Source organism: Bactrocera oleae, chromosome 4 (assembly GCF_042242935.1).
Source record: "Bactrocera oleae isolate idBacOlea1 chromosome 4, idBacOlea1, whole genome shotgun sequence".
Lineage (NCBI taxonomy): Eukaryota > Metazoa > Arthropoda > Insecta > Diptera > Tephritidae > Bactrocera > Bactrocera oleae.
This window is the reverse complement of record NC_091538.1, coordinates 21656988-21674364: the sequence shown is the minus strand read 5'-3', so window position 1 is coordinate 21674364 and position 17377 is coordinate 21656988. Positions and strand designations below refer to the sequence as shown.

Sequence of the window (17377 nt, the reverse complement as noted above, 5' to 3'; positions counted from 1 at the left end):
ATATATACTTGGGTTGCTTCTAATTTTGGCTAGAGTGCAGCGACAATTTTGATACTTTATTTTCTTAAAAGATAAACTGATCTTTTTCATTAGAAACAGGCAAAGTTTCTATTTATGTAACTTTGGTGACTACACACACAAATACCTTATATATGGGTGAGTACGGACAAGGAGCCATAAGTATATGGTATATTTACTAGTAGATGCCTAAAATTATTTTTAAAAATTAAGTTTCTTATATACTTACATGACGTATAGAGTAAAAGTCAGTGCATTATGGTGGAGCTGCAATCAAAATATAATTTTAATTCAGTTTTGTAGGGTTAGAGATCTCTATCCATCAAAATTGTTCGAGTTACCAAAACATGTCAACTTTTTCAAGGAAAGCAAAACCTCTTGTCGACAAACATTTTATAAATTTAGCTGAGTCTCGGTGGAGTCAATCCCTAAGCTGTCAAGAGGAAGAAGAAGATTAGAATATAGAACATATAAAACAACAACCGGTTGAGGGTTTCTTGACGATGTTTCGAAAGCTGCATATATAAAAATTTTGTATTGATGAACATAAATAGAAACTCATTAGTGAGGAGATTTTAGTCCCGGTGGTACTTTTTAAGACACTAATACATCTTTAAAATTATTAAATTTATGATAGAAACAGTGCACATGACACTGATGTGTTATACAACTTTAATTGTTACTCAACTTATTTCTCTCAGTGTCATCGTCAGTATTGTACGATCGCTGATTGCATCTCGTGCAATATTCTCACTCATTCTTTTACTTGCAAGTATTTGCTCAACTTCAATTTCTCATGACGGTGCGGCAAATCTTCAGCTCTCAATGGGTGCAAAGTCACAACAAAGTGTGCTCATCTCCACCACCCAACCCAATGCTTATTAGTATAGCACGCACACAAAGAAAAATTAATATACACAAATAAGTAGTATGTGTGTAGAAATGAACTCACCCATTATATGACGCATGTGGCGTGCGGCGTGCGGCGAACTCCGTCTGCGTGTATTTACTTTTGCCGGCAAACGGCGTATGCTTCATGCTGGCTCAGCGCATTCCACACATGATCAGTTCAGTTTCGTACGTCGAGTTGTCACCAAGTGCTTTGTCCACAACTTTTCGGTGCTCTTTCCAACATTTATATCAAAGTATTACCGGAGTTTTTTTTGTGTGCAGGATATACTAACAATAGTGTGTCTACATATTCATACTAATTGAAATTAAACCAAACGGGTGTGTGATCCAAAAATTAAATCGAGTAAAATTTATCTGAAAATCTCTCGAAGGATTTTCACAGGCGATTCAAAATCTCAGAGCGCAGGAACACAAAGCAATAAAAGCCGCACTTAAACGCGAATTCGCGAGTTTCCTGTAAAAGCTAAATAAATCCAACTTTTTTACAAAATGAGGGAAATCGTGCACTTGCAAGCCGGTCAATGTGGCAATCAAATCGGTGCTAAGGTAAGTGGGAATTTCTCGAAACTCGATCATCAATCTCTTGGCGTTCGTTCGACTGATGCAAGCTCAACTCCAGCCAGCTCGCAAATGCTTGAGCGAGTTTCCATTTTTCGTATTGTCAGCGGTGATCGAAATACGAGCAACAAAAAAGTTGAAAAATGCACTGCTTCTTAATTTCGGTCAGGCAAAGTTTCGTTGTTTGCTTTTTTCTCAAATTGTCGCTGTAATTTAGGCTCGCGCACTTTGTGGCAGGCTGCAACTTATACAGCGATTCTTTTTTTTTTTGGTTACTATTGCTTTTGATTGTTGCTTTATTTGAGTGTTGTTTATTTTCGTCAAGTTTTCGGTGCATTGCGCTTTTGCGGCGCGAATCGTAGAATTTCTGAGATAAAACCGCGTTTGCTCACTTTTTGGTAATTTGGAGAAAATCCAGTTTTGTCAGCGGGTTTCCTTAGCAATTTTTTAAATTGTCAGTAGCCAAGCCAAGTAGCCATGTGTATGTGCATATGGACATACTTATATACAAACGCACATTTGTAGCGAGCTTTGCATTTTCAGTTGAACGTGCGTAAATGCCTTTGCAATGTTGATAAAGAAGCGGATTGATGATCTCAACTACTGAAAATCAATGTCAGGGATTCCTGTACATAATTGAAAAATCGCAATGCAACATTTTTGAAATTCCAAAGAAAATTTTTTGTATTTAATTCGCAACATCATAACAATTTTACCAATAATTATAATAACGTGAACGACATACATCCAATCAAGGAATATTAAAATTGTAAGAATATTATTAAATAGAATATTTAATTAGGCCTCATCATTTGACTTTTAAAGTCCAAACGAATGCCAAATATTTTGTTTAACAATTGAAGGCCTCAAATTGGATTTCACTGTTGCTTACTTACGATAAACAGCTTCTCTAACAACAAATAAATAAACTGATCTTCAGGCACATCATTGAATGATACACAAACATATTTATACGTACTCATATAAGAAATTCGTCCGATCTTTAAAGAATTGTGTCTTTACCCCACACAATGTCCGTGGCGTCTGCCTGGAAAGTCAAACATACAAGTACTTTCAGATCAGATACACTTAGGTATATATGTATATTCAAATGATTAGTCGTATATTCGGTAAGATATTGCTTATCTTAGTGCTATGGTATATATGTGCTTAAAGGTATGGAGGTATGTAAATGATATAGTCATGTTTATGCATTTAAATGCTTTCAATCGGCCCCATGCATATTTCTACTTTTATTTTATAATATATATATGTATATAATATGTTTGCAAGTATGTAATAGTCTTTATTAACATAAAATGTTACTTAATGATCATATACTTATGTGTTTGGGCATTTATATAAATACTGCATTAATCAGTAGTTGGAAGTTTGTAACAGGCTGAAGGAAACGTCGGATACCCTTTAAAATATATATAGCGTGACGAGCTGAGCGGATTTAACCATATCTGTCTGTATGTCCGTCGGTCTGTCTGTATATACGCGAGTTAGTCTCTCAGTTTTTGAGATATCGATCTGAAATTCGGCACCGCTGAATTCGGACCAGCATATAGCTGCTGTACAAACTGACCGATCAAAATGACGTTCTTGTATAGAAATCGTTTTCATTGTTGAGAACAATAAAAGTTGAATAAATGGAAAAAAAAATAAGAAAAGATAAGTAGTATATTCGCAAGTTTTGCTTATGGGCGGTTAATATATTATTTTTTCATATGTTTGAGCCGTAATTAAAAATGTTTGTACTGGTATCTGATATATTATAATATAGCCATGTACATGAGTCTGTAGATATCCCAACAATTGGGAATCGGTTGGCTCTCGACGGTCTGTTTATGAACATGCATACATATGAATATCATCATCATCATTTTATACCCTGAACAGGGTATATTAAGTTTGCCACGAAGTTTGTAACACCCAAAAGGAAACGTCGGAGAATCTATAAAATATATACATAAATGATCAGCATGATGAGCTGAGTTGATTTAGTCATGTCCGTCTGTCCGTCTGTCTGTATATATCCGAACTAGTCCGCCAGTTTTTAAGCTATCGATATGAAATTTTGCACCTGTCCTTTTCTCACTAAGAAGCTGCTCATTTGTCGGAACGACCGATATGACTATAGCGTATAGATGCCATACAAACTGAACAATCGGAATCAAGTTGTTATATGGAAAACTTTTTTATTTGACAGGGTATCTTCACGAAATTTGGCATAGATTATTATTTGAGGCAATAATGCAATTTCCGAAGAAATTGTTTAGATCGGATCACTATATCATATAGCTGCCATATTAACTGAACGGTCGGAATCAAGTGCTTGTATGGAAAAATCTTTCATTTGACGAGTTATCTTCAAAACAGTAGGCACGAGTTATTGTCTATAACAACAATGTTATCTCCGAAGAAATTGTTCAGATCAGATCACTATATCATATAGCTGCCATACTAATTGAACGATCGGAATCAAGTTTTTGTAAGGAACCTTTGTATTTGTGAAGGGTATTAAAGCTTCGGTGCAACCGAAATAAACATTTTTTCTTGTTTTTTTCTAAAGATGTGTGATTTGTTTCAGATGAGATCCCTTAGTCAGCTATTGTTTTTTATCACAATATCAAACCAGTATTTTCCCTTTAAATGTTAAAAACTTATACTGCTACATAAACGAATGAAGTCAATTACTTAGAAATTTATTTCAATAGGTTATTTCCAAAATAAAGTAAAACGTTTGGCAAAGACCTGAAGTTTTTTCCAGACCGACGAACTTTTCGCTGTTCCAGTATGTACTTATACATATATTTTCATATAAGTAAATTCAATATTATTTATTTTCTTTGAAGACAAGATGCATCGGCATATCGCTTACGACGACTTTATATTAGTCTGGCAAACTGTCTTATATTTCATATCTAACAAGCACAACACAACACCAACATATACATATGCACAAAAATGTATGTATGCATGTAAGTGCGTGCTGTCATATATTAAAAATAAGTTGCCTAAAAACCATATTTTGATATTCAGCAAAGTAATCGGAAACGCCTTGCATTTGAGAAACCATATCGCAGAACAAAACGAGATATGTGCATTTATTTATATAATACTGCGTTTACATGGGGACTCTTTTGACGCTCGTTATCGGCAAATTCTCTTTTGCTGTCGCTCTGTGTGCTTACACGAGCAAAAAGAGTGTATCAACTCAAATCAAGGGTTTCTGTTATTCCTTTTAATAAAATTTTCGCCGTGCTGTTCGCACCATATACCGTGGTCTATTTGTGGCTTGTGCCACTTATGGAGCCGCAATATGGTGGGAATCAGCGATGACGGTCTCTGGTCGCCGAAAACTCCTCTCGGTGCAACGTTGCATGATGCTTGCATGTTTGCCTGTATGTCGCACCGTTTCAACGGATGCGATGCAGGTTTTACTAGGTGCACCCCCTCTTGACCTGATTGTCATACAGCGTGCTGTTGCTTTCAGGTTAAGAAGGGGCTTGAGTGTGTCATTGCTGCGGAATGACTGGATTTCCGATGATGATGTGGAGAAGGAGGGGTATCTAGGGAGCAAGAGGCTTCTAGATGATAGGGTTAGGAGTAGGTGGCAAGACCGTTGGGACAACAGTCCTAACGGTCGGGTGACTTATGAGTACATCCGGGACGTTAGGTTCGTTGAGGGTAACCCAGACTTCAGATTTTGTCTGAGTCTGGGTTTTTTGTTAACGGGGCATGGGCCTCTGAATGCATTTTTGCATCAGAGGCACCTTTCTGATAGGTCGGGGTGTTTGTGTGGGGCGCGATGTGAAGACTGGGTTCACTTGATCGCGGAGTGCCCGATGTACTCGGACATTAGGGATCTAGGGGGTATGGGGATTAGCTGGACTGATGGACGGTTAGATGTTAGCGGTGTGATCTCCACTAGTCGGAATGCCGAACAGTTAGGGTCGTTTGCGCGTGAATTGTTTAGGCGGCGGAGGCGTTTAACTGTGAGTTAGGGTTAGCTTCTTGTGTGAAAGGTGTGTGAGTGTAATGTGCGTATGGGGTTCAACCCTTGGTTACCAGTCCAGAGCTGTATGGAGGCTCAACTGGTAGTAGCTTCGGCTACGAGGTCTGACCGGAGACTTAATTCTCGTACCACGGGGAGCAGGGGCCCTTGGAGTTCGCTCCAACCTGCTCGTGCGGACTGGCCCTTCGGGGAGTATCGTGGTGGTTGTGGTTTATACCCAAATGCGGGAAGAACTGACGTTTTGTCAGTTGAATGTGGAGTTGCATTGCAACCGGGTGCCGGACCCAAAGTACGCCAGAGGTTTTAGATAGGCCTCGAACCTTACCAAGGTGTGTAGTGTGTCCATTCCACACTACCAATCGCTACTGAAAAATGCCTAGCATTTTCGGGGCGCTGATCAACGCATTGTATTGATACGCTGTGCTTTTGAGCGCCGTGAGATAAGGCCGTCGACGGCAGGTACTCACGTTAAACACACCGGACGTTGTCCGTCCGTCCGTCCGTCTGTCTGTATATATGCAAACTAGTCCCTCAGTTTTTAAGCTATCGATCTGAAATTTTGTACCTGTCCTTTTCTCACTAAGAAGCTACTCATTTGTTGGAACGGCCGATATCGGACCACTATAGCATATAACTGCCATACAAACTGAACAATCGGAAGCAAGTCCTTGTATGGGAAACTTTTTTATTTGACGTAATATCTTCATGAAATTTGGCATGCGTTATAAGGTAAGGTAACAATGGTAACAATGAAATTCCTGAAGAAATTGTTTTGATCGGATGACTATAGCATATAGCTGCCACACAAATTGAACGATCGGAATCAAGTGCTTCTATGGAAAACTCTTTTATTTGACGAGGTATCTTCATGAAGTTTGGCACAGAATATTATTTAAAGCAATACTGCAAGCTCCGAAGAAATTTTACAGAACGGATGACTATAGCATATAGCTGCCATATTAACCGAACGATCTGAGTATAGTGCTTGCATGAAAAACTTTTTCATTTGACGAGGTATCTTGACGAAATTTGGCATGAGTTATTTTCTAAAGCAAGAATATAATCTCCGAAAAAATTGTTTAGATCGGATCAAGTTATTGGAAGGAACCTTTATATCTGTGAAGGGTATTATAGCTTCGGTGCAACCGAAGTTAACGCTTATTTATTGTAAAACATCCTTGAACTAATTACAATTCTTGTTTTAAATAAAATGGTATTCGAAGTAAATCTTTTGCGGTTAAAATAAATAAATATAAAAGTATCTTAATATTTATCTTAAGAAAAAAAGTAAAGTTACCATTTTTATTAAAATTATTTTTTGTATACTCGTATATTATTACATTTAATACCGCTAAATGTTATTAAAAATTCTCCTTATTCACAATTTTTTCAAATATTTCTATTAATATATGCATACATAATTGTATTTACATACAAAAAATTGACAGCGAAATTCAAATTTCCTAACATATCGTATATATTCATTTGAAACCGAGCGAAATTGCAACCATGGAAAGAATTTCAAAATGAAAAGGATTGCTGAAAAGGATAGCAGCGAGCCGTTACGAACAAGAACACAAAGCGTGCCACCCGAGCACGAGTAGCACGGTCCCTTCGTCTTTCCTCGTCGTCCCCTCGCCCACAATAAACCGGTTTTGGTTACAAAAGAGTCTGTGTATGAACTGGCACTAAGAATATACTTTGTACTTAAACACATGTGCATTTGCATGCATATACATACATATATACGCATACTCAATCTTCAGTTTCAAATTACCACAACAGTGCGAAGAACATTCGAGTTTGGGTTCGAAGTATCTCAAGTTTGAACCTTAACTCTTTGGCCTTTTTTAAATATTACTTACCATATATATATGTACATATGTATGTATGCATATATGCAGTTAACCACATTTGTAATGCATAAGTATATATACAACATTTCGTAAGAACACATATGGAAATGCAAATTCTTAATAACCTTGTGCAATGACACGCAAAGATAAGAATACTCCGTTGGAACAATAAAATGCAGACAATAATGACACAAGTAGACACGACAAAGCAAGTGCAATAAAAGTATTTGACTATATACATACATACAAATGTATCAGAATGACACATCCGCTCGGAGGTGACATGCGGAAGTACTGTCCACTCGCAATCACCTCGTATTCTTCGGGACACAGGACGAGCTCAAATTACAGGAAGTTTAAACATAAATATGATGCGCATCCATATAAGTATGTAGGAAATAAATGTGGATATACCAGTGCTTTTAATTAAAGCTTCCATTTATAGGTCTTCTTTACAAAATTACCCTTTTTATACTGGAAACATTACTAATTAGTAGTATACCAAAAGTAAACTATCATCCAAATATAATAGTAAACTCGTATATCCTTAAAAATTTGAGGTAATCTAGCTAATGAATTACTAATTTATCAATAAACCTTATTTTTCGACGATTTAGTTGGAACTTAGCCGAACTAAATGATGTCTATGAAACCCTAAAAAAATCAGGACAAACAATTCTTAACATGTAAAAAAAACGTTAACTTTGGCTGCACCTTAGCTATAATACCCTTCACAGATGCATTTTTTAGAGCAGAAAAAAAAGATATAGTGGCCTGTGCCAGTGCGATAAGGGTCTGATGTGAAAAATTTCTTCGGATATTGTATCGTTGCTTTTGATCGTTCAGAAAGCTATATGCTATAGTGATCCAATCTGAGCAACTTCTTCAACGATTGTAGCGTTATCTTTTAAAATATTCTATTCCAAATTTCGTGAAAATATTAGGTCAAGTAAAAAATTCGTTCGGTTTTTATCTAAGAGATGGCGTTATTATCCATAGTACTAGTGTTACGTGTCGCATCATGTCATACTATACGGCGCTGAAAACGTGTTTATTCGCGCTAAAAGTTTGACCTTGACAGTTTTTCGATTGATTTACTCAGTTCGTTGTGAGCACTCGTCAAAGATGGACACCAACGAAGAGAAAATTCGCTATATTTTACAATTTCGATCAAAGCGAAAAAGCAGCCAAAGCGGCTGAAAACATTAATTTAGTTTATGGGCCCGATTCTGTAAACGAACGTGTAGCACAAAAGTGATTTGCTAGGTTCCGTTCCGGTAATTTCGATGTCAAAGATGCACCACGCGTCGGGAGGCCTGTCGTCGAAAATTGCGATAAAATCATGGAAATAGTGGAAACAGACCGTCACGTGAGCACTTATTTAATTGCTGAGGAAATAAAGAGAAGCTAAAAAACCATTTGCATAACCTTGGATTCAAAAAGGAGCTCGATGTTTGGGTGTCACACGAACTAACGCAAAAAACATGATGGACCGGAATGGAATTTCCATCTGCAAATCGCAACAAAATCGACCCGTTTCTGAAGCGGATTGTGACTGGAGATGAAAAATGGGTCACTTATGACAACATCGAGCGCAAACGGTCGTGGTCAAAGCTCGGGGAAGCGGCCCAGATGGTGGCCAAGACCTGATTGACGGCCAGGAAGGTTTTGCTGTGTGTTTGGTGGGATGGGCAAGGAATCATCTACTGCGAGCTGCTCCCCTATGGCCAAATGCTCAATTCGGCCCTCTACTGCCAACAACTGGACCGCTTGAAGGCAGCACTCATCCAGAAGAGGACATCTTTGATCAACAGAGGCCGAATTGTGTTCCATCAGGACACACACGTCTTTGGTGACTCGCCAGAAGCTCCTGGAGCTCGGATGGGAGGTTCTAATGCACCCACATATTTGACTTAAATCGGACAAATGTACACAAAGTTATCATCTTTTGAAAAATCAATAAAAAACCGAACGAACTTTTTACTTTACCTAATATATTCCCAAATAAAAGCGTTTTCCATATAAAAACGAGATTTTGATCGTTTAGTTTGTATGGCAGCTATATGATATAGTGGTCTGATATCGCCGGTTACAAATGAGTAGCTTCTTGGACGTTTGCGAAATTTCAGATCGATATCTCAAAAACTGATAGACTGGTTTGCGTATATACAGACAGACAGACCGACGGACATACAAACTTAATATATCCTGTTCAGAGTATAAAAATAAATTATATACGAAGGAAGTCATTTACTATAAGTTTAATATTTTAAAAACGAAATCAATATTAAACTTTGTTCATGTTTTATATTAATAAAATTTGTACTAATAGCAATTTGCGTGAAGTTGCAAGGTACACTAGCATAAAGGTAAATAAAGAGTGTTTTAACAAATAAAGAAGGGCCAAGTTCGGATGTAACCGAACATTTTATACTCTCGCAAAGTCAAATGGTATACTCGTTTGAGATTTCTTTATATATTTTAATAATTAGAAGCAGGAACTGTTGCCTCAATTATTTACATTCACAGTGAAATTAATTAGAGCAATTTGTAAACTAAATTTACTCAAATTATGAGAAATCGTTCTTGTGTTGCTCATATGGAAAACGTCAACCAGAAAATCGAAATTTATTAGGTATATACTAATTTCATTCTTATTCAGCGTCAAACCTCATAATTTTTAATAAAACTTATCCACTTAATTTCATTAAAATATCACATTTTGATCAACCGGAACGGTTTTAAGTCACGTGGAAAGACGGAAATCATATATATATTGGGGATAGATAAAGATATTAATTTTGACATTGCTCAGCTATACCCGAGAATATATTTTGATTATATATTGATTGAATATTTTGATGCAATTTTATATATAAAAAAAATATTAATACTCACTGACCGACATGTTCGGCATAAAACTTGTTAGGATAACGAAAAAAATTATAAGTAGTATATGGAAATTGACGGTAGTATTAACCAAATTTTATCAATTTTTGCCAATACCACATAATACTAACATGCCACAGACTAATAAAATGCTCCCACTGTTTCATTAAGCTACCGCATATAACATCACAAATGAAGTAAAGTCTAGGAATGTTCGAAAATCCTGATATTAGTTACACGCTCTCTCATTTTCATTGAGATAACTCACATATTGGCCGATATGTGCCGTAGAAAGCCACCCGGAAGTTCAAAAATCTTTATTTTATGTATATGAGGGCTATAGGAAAATTTATCCGATTCAACCCATTTTTGACACAAAAACATACTATTTTCGAGAGTTTCATTTATTTATTTTATTATATGAATTTCAACTATATGTCTTACACATTGATCGATATATATTTGAGGTAAAAATTTAACTATAAGCATTGGAGTCCACATATTCAGTATCTAAGGGCTTGAACAATTTTGGTTCGATTTAGAGAATTTTTGGTCAGAAGATGGCATACTTTAATCGCATTATTTACGCAAAGTTTTACTCCGATACAGTCATTCTTGCTTGATTTGCATAGTGGAAAGTGAAAGAATCAGATGGAATTTAAAATGATTATATGGGAAATAGGCGTGGTTTTAATCCGATTTAGCCCATTTTCGCACTATAACATAGAAATATACAAGAAATATTATGTACCGAATTTGGTTGAAATCGGTTAAGCAGATCCCAAAATATGGGTTTTCACATAAAAGTAGGCGGTGCCACGCACTAATGTTGAACCCGGTTTCTATAAAGTCATCTCTTTTAGTAGTTTTTAACAATAACGTTATATGGGGAGTGGGCGGGGTTGTCACTCGATTTCACCCATTTTCATACTGTCGATAGAGGTGATAAAAACATTTGTTTTCAGTGAATTTTGTTATTATAGCTTCAGTGGTATAGGAGATATGCACATTAAACTAAATAGGGGCGCGACCACGCTCACTTTAAACAAATTTTAACTGCAGATGTCCCTCCCTAATGTGATCCGATATACGAAATAACAGTCTTGCATCGTATTGTGGAGCTTAGTTATGACAATTTATTTGTTTTTGATTAATGGGGTTTTGTGGGCGTGGCAGTGGTCCGATTACGCCCATATGCAATACCAACCGTCTTCCGGTACCAAGAAACATGTCTACCAAGTTTCATAAAGATATTTCAATTTTTACTGAAGTTATAGCTTACTCAGACGAACGGACGGCCAGACAATCACCCGCGTTTTAACTCGTCTCTTCATCCTGATTATCTATTTTTTGATCCACAACCTTCATATAACGAATGACTGATTTTCTCGTCAGCTGTTCGACTATAGTTTGCTCACTCCCTCCACTAGCTGGAAAAAGCTGATGATTTGATTGGCTCGCTGCTACTTGCGACTTTTCCAAGAAGCTGAGAATGCAAAGCTCAAATTTTCAATTCCTCTTTCGCTGCAACTACGATCACTACCTACAATCTTCCGTAAAACAGTTTTTTTAAAAACTAATTGTAAACTTCGTCCTTTGATCCAGTAAATTCAGTTGCAGTGGCTAAAAAGCGTAAAAGGTGTTCGTTAAGTGTTGCAGAGAAACGAAAAATAATCAAGTTTGTAGACGAAAATCCTTTAGTAAAAAAATTAGAGATTGCCAGGAAGTTTGACATTCCAACAAGTACATGAGTTCCAATTTTGAAATCAAAAGAAAGATTTGCTGAAGAAAGCGGGCTACATGCAAATAGTACATACCTGTATATAACAAACCTCACTGTAACGGATAACTCGATATAACGAGTATTTTCTAGTTCCTTTCAGATTCGATTAGTTTTAGGTGATACAAACAACCGTTATGTGAACAAAACTAGTGTGCTCTGTAGCAACATGTTGAAAAGATAGCTGCCAAACTGACTATCAAAGTGATCGCATAAGATTGCCCTCTGTATACTTTACTGTGCGGATAGAAAAACGTTTAAAAATCGTAGACATTTTATTTTCTAAAACTCTATTTCTAGCCGTAAACTTACTTTTCTCACTCTTACGAATGTACTAACTTTTTAAACAAATTTTGGGTAAGTGGTACTTGGCATTCAAAAAAGTTACCGAGTTCAAAAGTTACAGGTAAATAAATGGTGCCTTTTTTAGCCCTCACATCAATATCAATCATTTAAATGCTAAAGAATTGTTATAATTAAATATTTTGAAGTGCTAAATGGTTCCAACAAGATATAGACATGAGAATTGGTCATCTTAGTACAGTGATTTTCACTACTTTTCATGTGAGGTCAAGGAGTTGAGAACTAAAAACCACCTACATGGGCCGTTTCACCCGTTCATATGTGTTTAATTTAAAACACAAGCTCTCTTTCTCAAAAAAACTCACATTTTAGAAATTCGTTTACGTCTGTTAGTGTATCAATGTCAACCCTGCTTCAGATCGGAGCGTTTCTTACGAGTTCATTGTCACTGTCGTGAATTATGGCTGTAACGAATATGAATTTTATTCATTGCATGTTAATAATTATCTTCAACTGCTATAACGAAACGATAACATAAACCAATGTGTGAACATAAATAAATACATATTTAGAGTAATCACACAATAGTAAAACTTACGACCACGGTTCATTCATTTTTTATATATTAAAGTGAAAAATGGCATTGCCGAATTCGAAAATGTATCGCCAAAGTAATAATTACAAGTGTATTTTGACGTATAAGCCATTTTTCACGTACTTCTTTGATCGAAAAGCATCAATGAGCTCATAAATATCGAAGGATTTGGTCTGTGTGTGTGAGGTAAACTCTTATAACTAATGCACTAGTTTAGCATTCCTTTGTCTTTTAAAATTTATAAACATGTCGAACATAAGCTAGCGATTTTTTGTTCACTTAATTTGATCGTTCTTCCACTGACATGAGTCTTTTACAACCACAACCTGAGTTAGCTCTCATATACCCTTAGTTGTTCCACAATTCATTCCAAAGCAGTTGTTCAACTTTTAATGGCTCTCTTTTAAATGACATTTTTGTAAGCTATACATATAATAAAATATTCAATATGGAATGATGGATTACTGAACAGAAACAGAAAAAATCTTTCATAAGTTCGACCATGTTTTGACCAACTGCATTTTATGACTGGATATAAGTATGACATATACTAAAATTAATTTTACGCTACTACAAATACCAGCAGTTAATTGCCGCGGCATTGTTTTTATAATTTCATTTTAAAGAATTTCTAATCTAGCGCGAATATTTCTAGCTGAGGAGTTTTCGAGGTTACTTGCAGTCGAGCGCGCTATTTCTTTAGTTTTTATATTAGCGCAATTCCATTACCAAAGCAATTCGAAGGCACATATGGGCACAAATACATACAAACATAAAGGCACACGTATGTATGTGGCTGTGTTTGTGTGCAGATAAAAGTGCATTACGTGTATGGGTGCAATATTTTTGCACAAGTTCACGCTGCAATTATCATACATTGTGCACTGATTTGGAAATATTTCATGTCTTTGTTAAAAGAAAAGATTGAAATGAAAGGCGTACGATCTCAAACTGATGCAGATAATGATTGCCTTTGCTAATGTATGGTGAGAAAGTAGTTGGAGACAAGTTGATATGTATGTACATAAATGCAAAGTAGGGCTAATTAAAATCGTTAAATTAAACCAAAGTCAGAAGGGCACATGTAGAAATGTACATCTATACATACCATATATTCATATCTAATCAGACCACAATTAGAAGTATAATAACTGTTGCTTATAAGGGGGGAAAAGAGACTTCATAAAACATCGCTCGAGAATATAATAAGCACAGAAACCTAAGTCAACCAAGTATGAAACTATTAAGTTGAAATTAATAATTCTTCCTATTGTTGCTGGCCAATCATTCTACCGCTGTGAGTTAATAGGTCACAAATCCTATTTAATGATATATAGTGTTTCTATATGCACATACTCACACTCCTATTCAGAAATACATGTGGAATGTACTGTTATTGCATATCTCAAGTATTACCACTCCAAAGTTGAGTAAATTGTCCAGACGTCTGCTAATGAGAGCTCTAACAACATTAAAGAGTGATCCTATCATATTAATTCATAAAAGTGAACGGTGGGATCCTTAAACAATTGACTTACATTGGTTTTTAGGCTCAACTCTTGATCGCCATAACTGTGGTTAAATTTTAAAATTTGAAATTAATGTTATATGTTCTCAAAATCAGTACTACTATATACAGTCATAAATTTTGTCCTTTTGAGTTGTGGTCATTTATATTATTTACCTCAGAAGCATGATAGGCCGGTAACCCTAGTTGACAGGAACACATTTGAATACCTTGCATACAACTAACCTCAGTTTACATCAATGATTGCACTTTCCATTCAGCATTAACTCGAAAACAAACGATGATGCACTATCTACTTCCAGCCTTATATTTCCATAATCATTAATGATGAAAGAATAATGACTCTTCTGCAATATTTCAAAACTTTCAATTCTTCCCAAAACATTTAGCTTCCAAAGCAGTTTCTTGTCCTCTTAAAAGGGGCAAATTTCATATAACCAAATATTAAAATAAAAACTATTTTCGGAAAATAGTAAGCAGTACCGCCCGTTATTTAATGTTTCAAAACACAGTTTGGTACTGATCCATACTTACCTACATACATCGTATATATGGATGGTATGAGGCTATCGCACAGAAGAAATCGGCTGATAGTATCTAGTGCCGTTCTTTCCGCTACTTAACGCTACTTTAGTGCGATCATTTTGGGTGGGTACATTATATCAGAGCCTTTCTAAAGTATTGTACAATGCGCGCATTTTCTTTATTTTATGCTTCACTGTTCCCTCTAATTAAAATTAACACAGCGACAGGCGCTGGTGCGGCCAGACCAACACTGTAGAGATCGCGAAGTAGCGACCAACCGAAGAGCACGGCCAATGACCGGCTATGGAAAGAAGTTTTATCCACGAATATGCCGACATACATACATATCACATGTATGTATGTATATACAAACATGCATGCAACGTGATTGTAAATTAGTGCAAGTAGCGAAAAGTTGGAACAAATCAAAAAGTCGAGTAAAATAAAGTAAAAAGTAAGATAAACTAAAAATACTCGCATTATTAACACAACAGTTTAACAATACATACAAGTAGATTGTAGTAAATAGTGCGCTGTCTAAAGAGATGGCAGTAGTAAGTGTCTTGAAGCAAATGCAATCTTTGATTTACAAGAAACCATATTAGCCTTTATTCAAACCCACCAAATTCAAAATAGTAAAAAGTGACTCGTTATGAGTTAACATCAAAACATCAGCAGTTAGCGAGGTGCGAATCATGTGATCTTACAAGTGCCTTATGATTCCGGCTAGTAGAACACATATCTGAACAAGTAAGGTTCGTATATAACCGAACATTTTATACTCTCGCAAAGTCAAATGGTATACTCGTTTGACATTTCTTTTTGGATTGGCTGATATTTTCGGTAGAAGGTCAACTATAGGCACTGGGGTCCACATATTTAGTACTTAGGGGCTTGAACAGTTTTGGTTCGATTTAGACAATTTTTGGTCACAAGGTGGCATACTTTAAACTATTATTCACGCCAAGTTTTACCCCGATATAATCATTGTTGCTTGATATGCATAGTTGAAAGTGAAAGAATCAGATGGAATTGAAAATGGTATTATATGGGAAATAGGCGTGGTTGTAGTCTGATTTCGCCCATTTTCGCACTATAACATAGAAATATGAAACTAACGTTATGTACCGAATTTTGTTGAAATTGGTTAAGCAGATCTCAGGTATGGGTTTTCACCTAAAAGTAGGCTGTGCCACGCCCACTGTCTAATTTTGAACGCGGTTCCTATAAAGTCATCTCATACCATCCCAGAGATAAAATTTTATGTCTCTGGCGTGTATAGTGCTTGATTTATCGCGCTTTTAGTAGTTTTTAACAGTACCGTTATATGGGGAGTGGGCGGAGTTGCCACCCGATTTCAACTATTTTCACACCGTCAATAGAAGTGCTAAAAATTGCTTCCAGTGAATTTTGTTATTATAGCATTAGCGGTTTAGGAGATATGCACATTAAACCTATTAGAGGCGGGACCACGCCAACTTTAAAAAAATAATTTTAACTGCAGATGCCCCTCCCTAATGTGATCCTGTGTACCAAATGTGATCCTGTGTAACAGTCTTGTATCTTATTGCGGAGCTTAGTTATGGCAATTTAATTGTTTTTGATTAATGGCATTTTGTGGGCGTAGCAGTGGTCCGATTACGCCCATCTGCAATACCAACCGTCTCACGGTACCAAGAAACATGTCTACCTAGTTTCATAAAGATATCTCAATTTTTACTCAAGTTACAGCTTGCACGGACGGACGGACGGACAGACAGTCACCCGGATTTCAACTCGTCTCTTCATCCTGATCATTTATATATGTATATATAACCCTATATCTAACTCGATTAGTTTTAGGTGATACAAACAACCGTTAGGTGAACAAAACTATTATACTCTGTAGCAACAGGTTGCGAGAGTATAAAAAGCAGACCAGATTGGGTAAATCTCTTACATAAAAAAAAATGTAATGTATGTAAATATATTTGTTTTAAAGTCGGGATTGGCAGTCAACTGGAGATCCGTATTTTTGTTTTATGAGGGCTTCCTTACTCTCATACTTATTATGTAATTGTTGTCACCACATTTTTATTCATTTTACTGCGGTATTTATTATTTCTCTAATATATTAAAGCTTCACCTGATCTGTGTGCCGGGGCATAAAGGGGTAGCCGGCAACGAGTTGGCAGATGAACTCGCCCGCTCTTCTGCTGCCTCTGGCATGATGGTACCGGAACTATGCATTGCAGGCGGGTCTCACACAATAAAGGAGCTTCTCCGCACGGAGGAGAGAGTGGGCAAAAAAGTCACTGGTAAACTACAATCTAGCCAGGTTCAAAACTATAATAAACCTCCCCAGAGACAAACAAAACATCTGTCTAATTTGGGCAGAGCTTCTTGTGGT

At 36.4% G+C, this 17377-nt stretch overlaps 1 protein-coding gene across 1 annotated transcript in view; it reads left to right on the top strand.

Moving 5' to 3' along the window:
- Nucleotides 1–1082: 1082 nt before the first annotated feature.
- The window catches only part of betaTub60D (beta-Tubulin at 60D), a 29151-nt gene continuing 12856 nt past the window's right edge, over nt 1083–17377 (top strand). Inside the window, exon 1 of the mRNA XM_036369170.2 lies at nt 1083–1476. Within this exon, the coding sequence (XP_036225063.1) occupies nt 1420–1476 (57 nt within the window). The 5' untranslated portion in view covers nt 1083–1419. The remainder of the gene's footprint in view (nt 1477–17377) is intronic.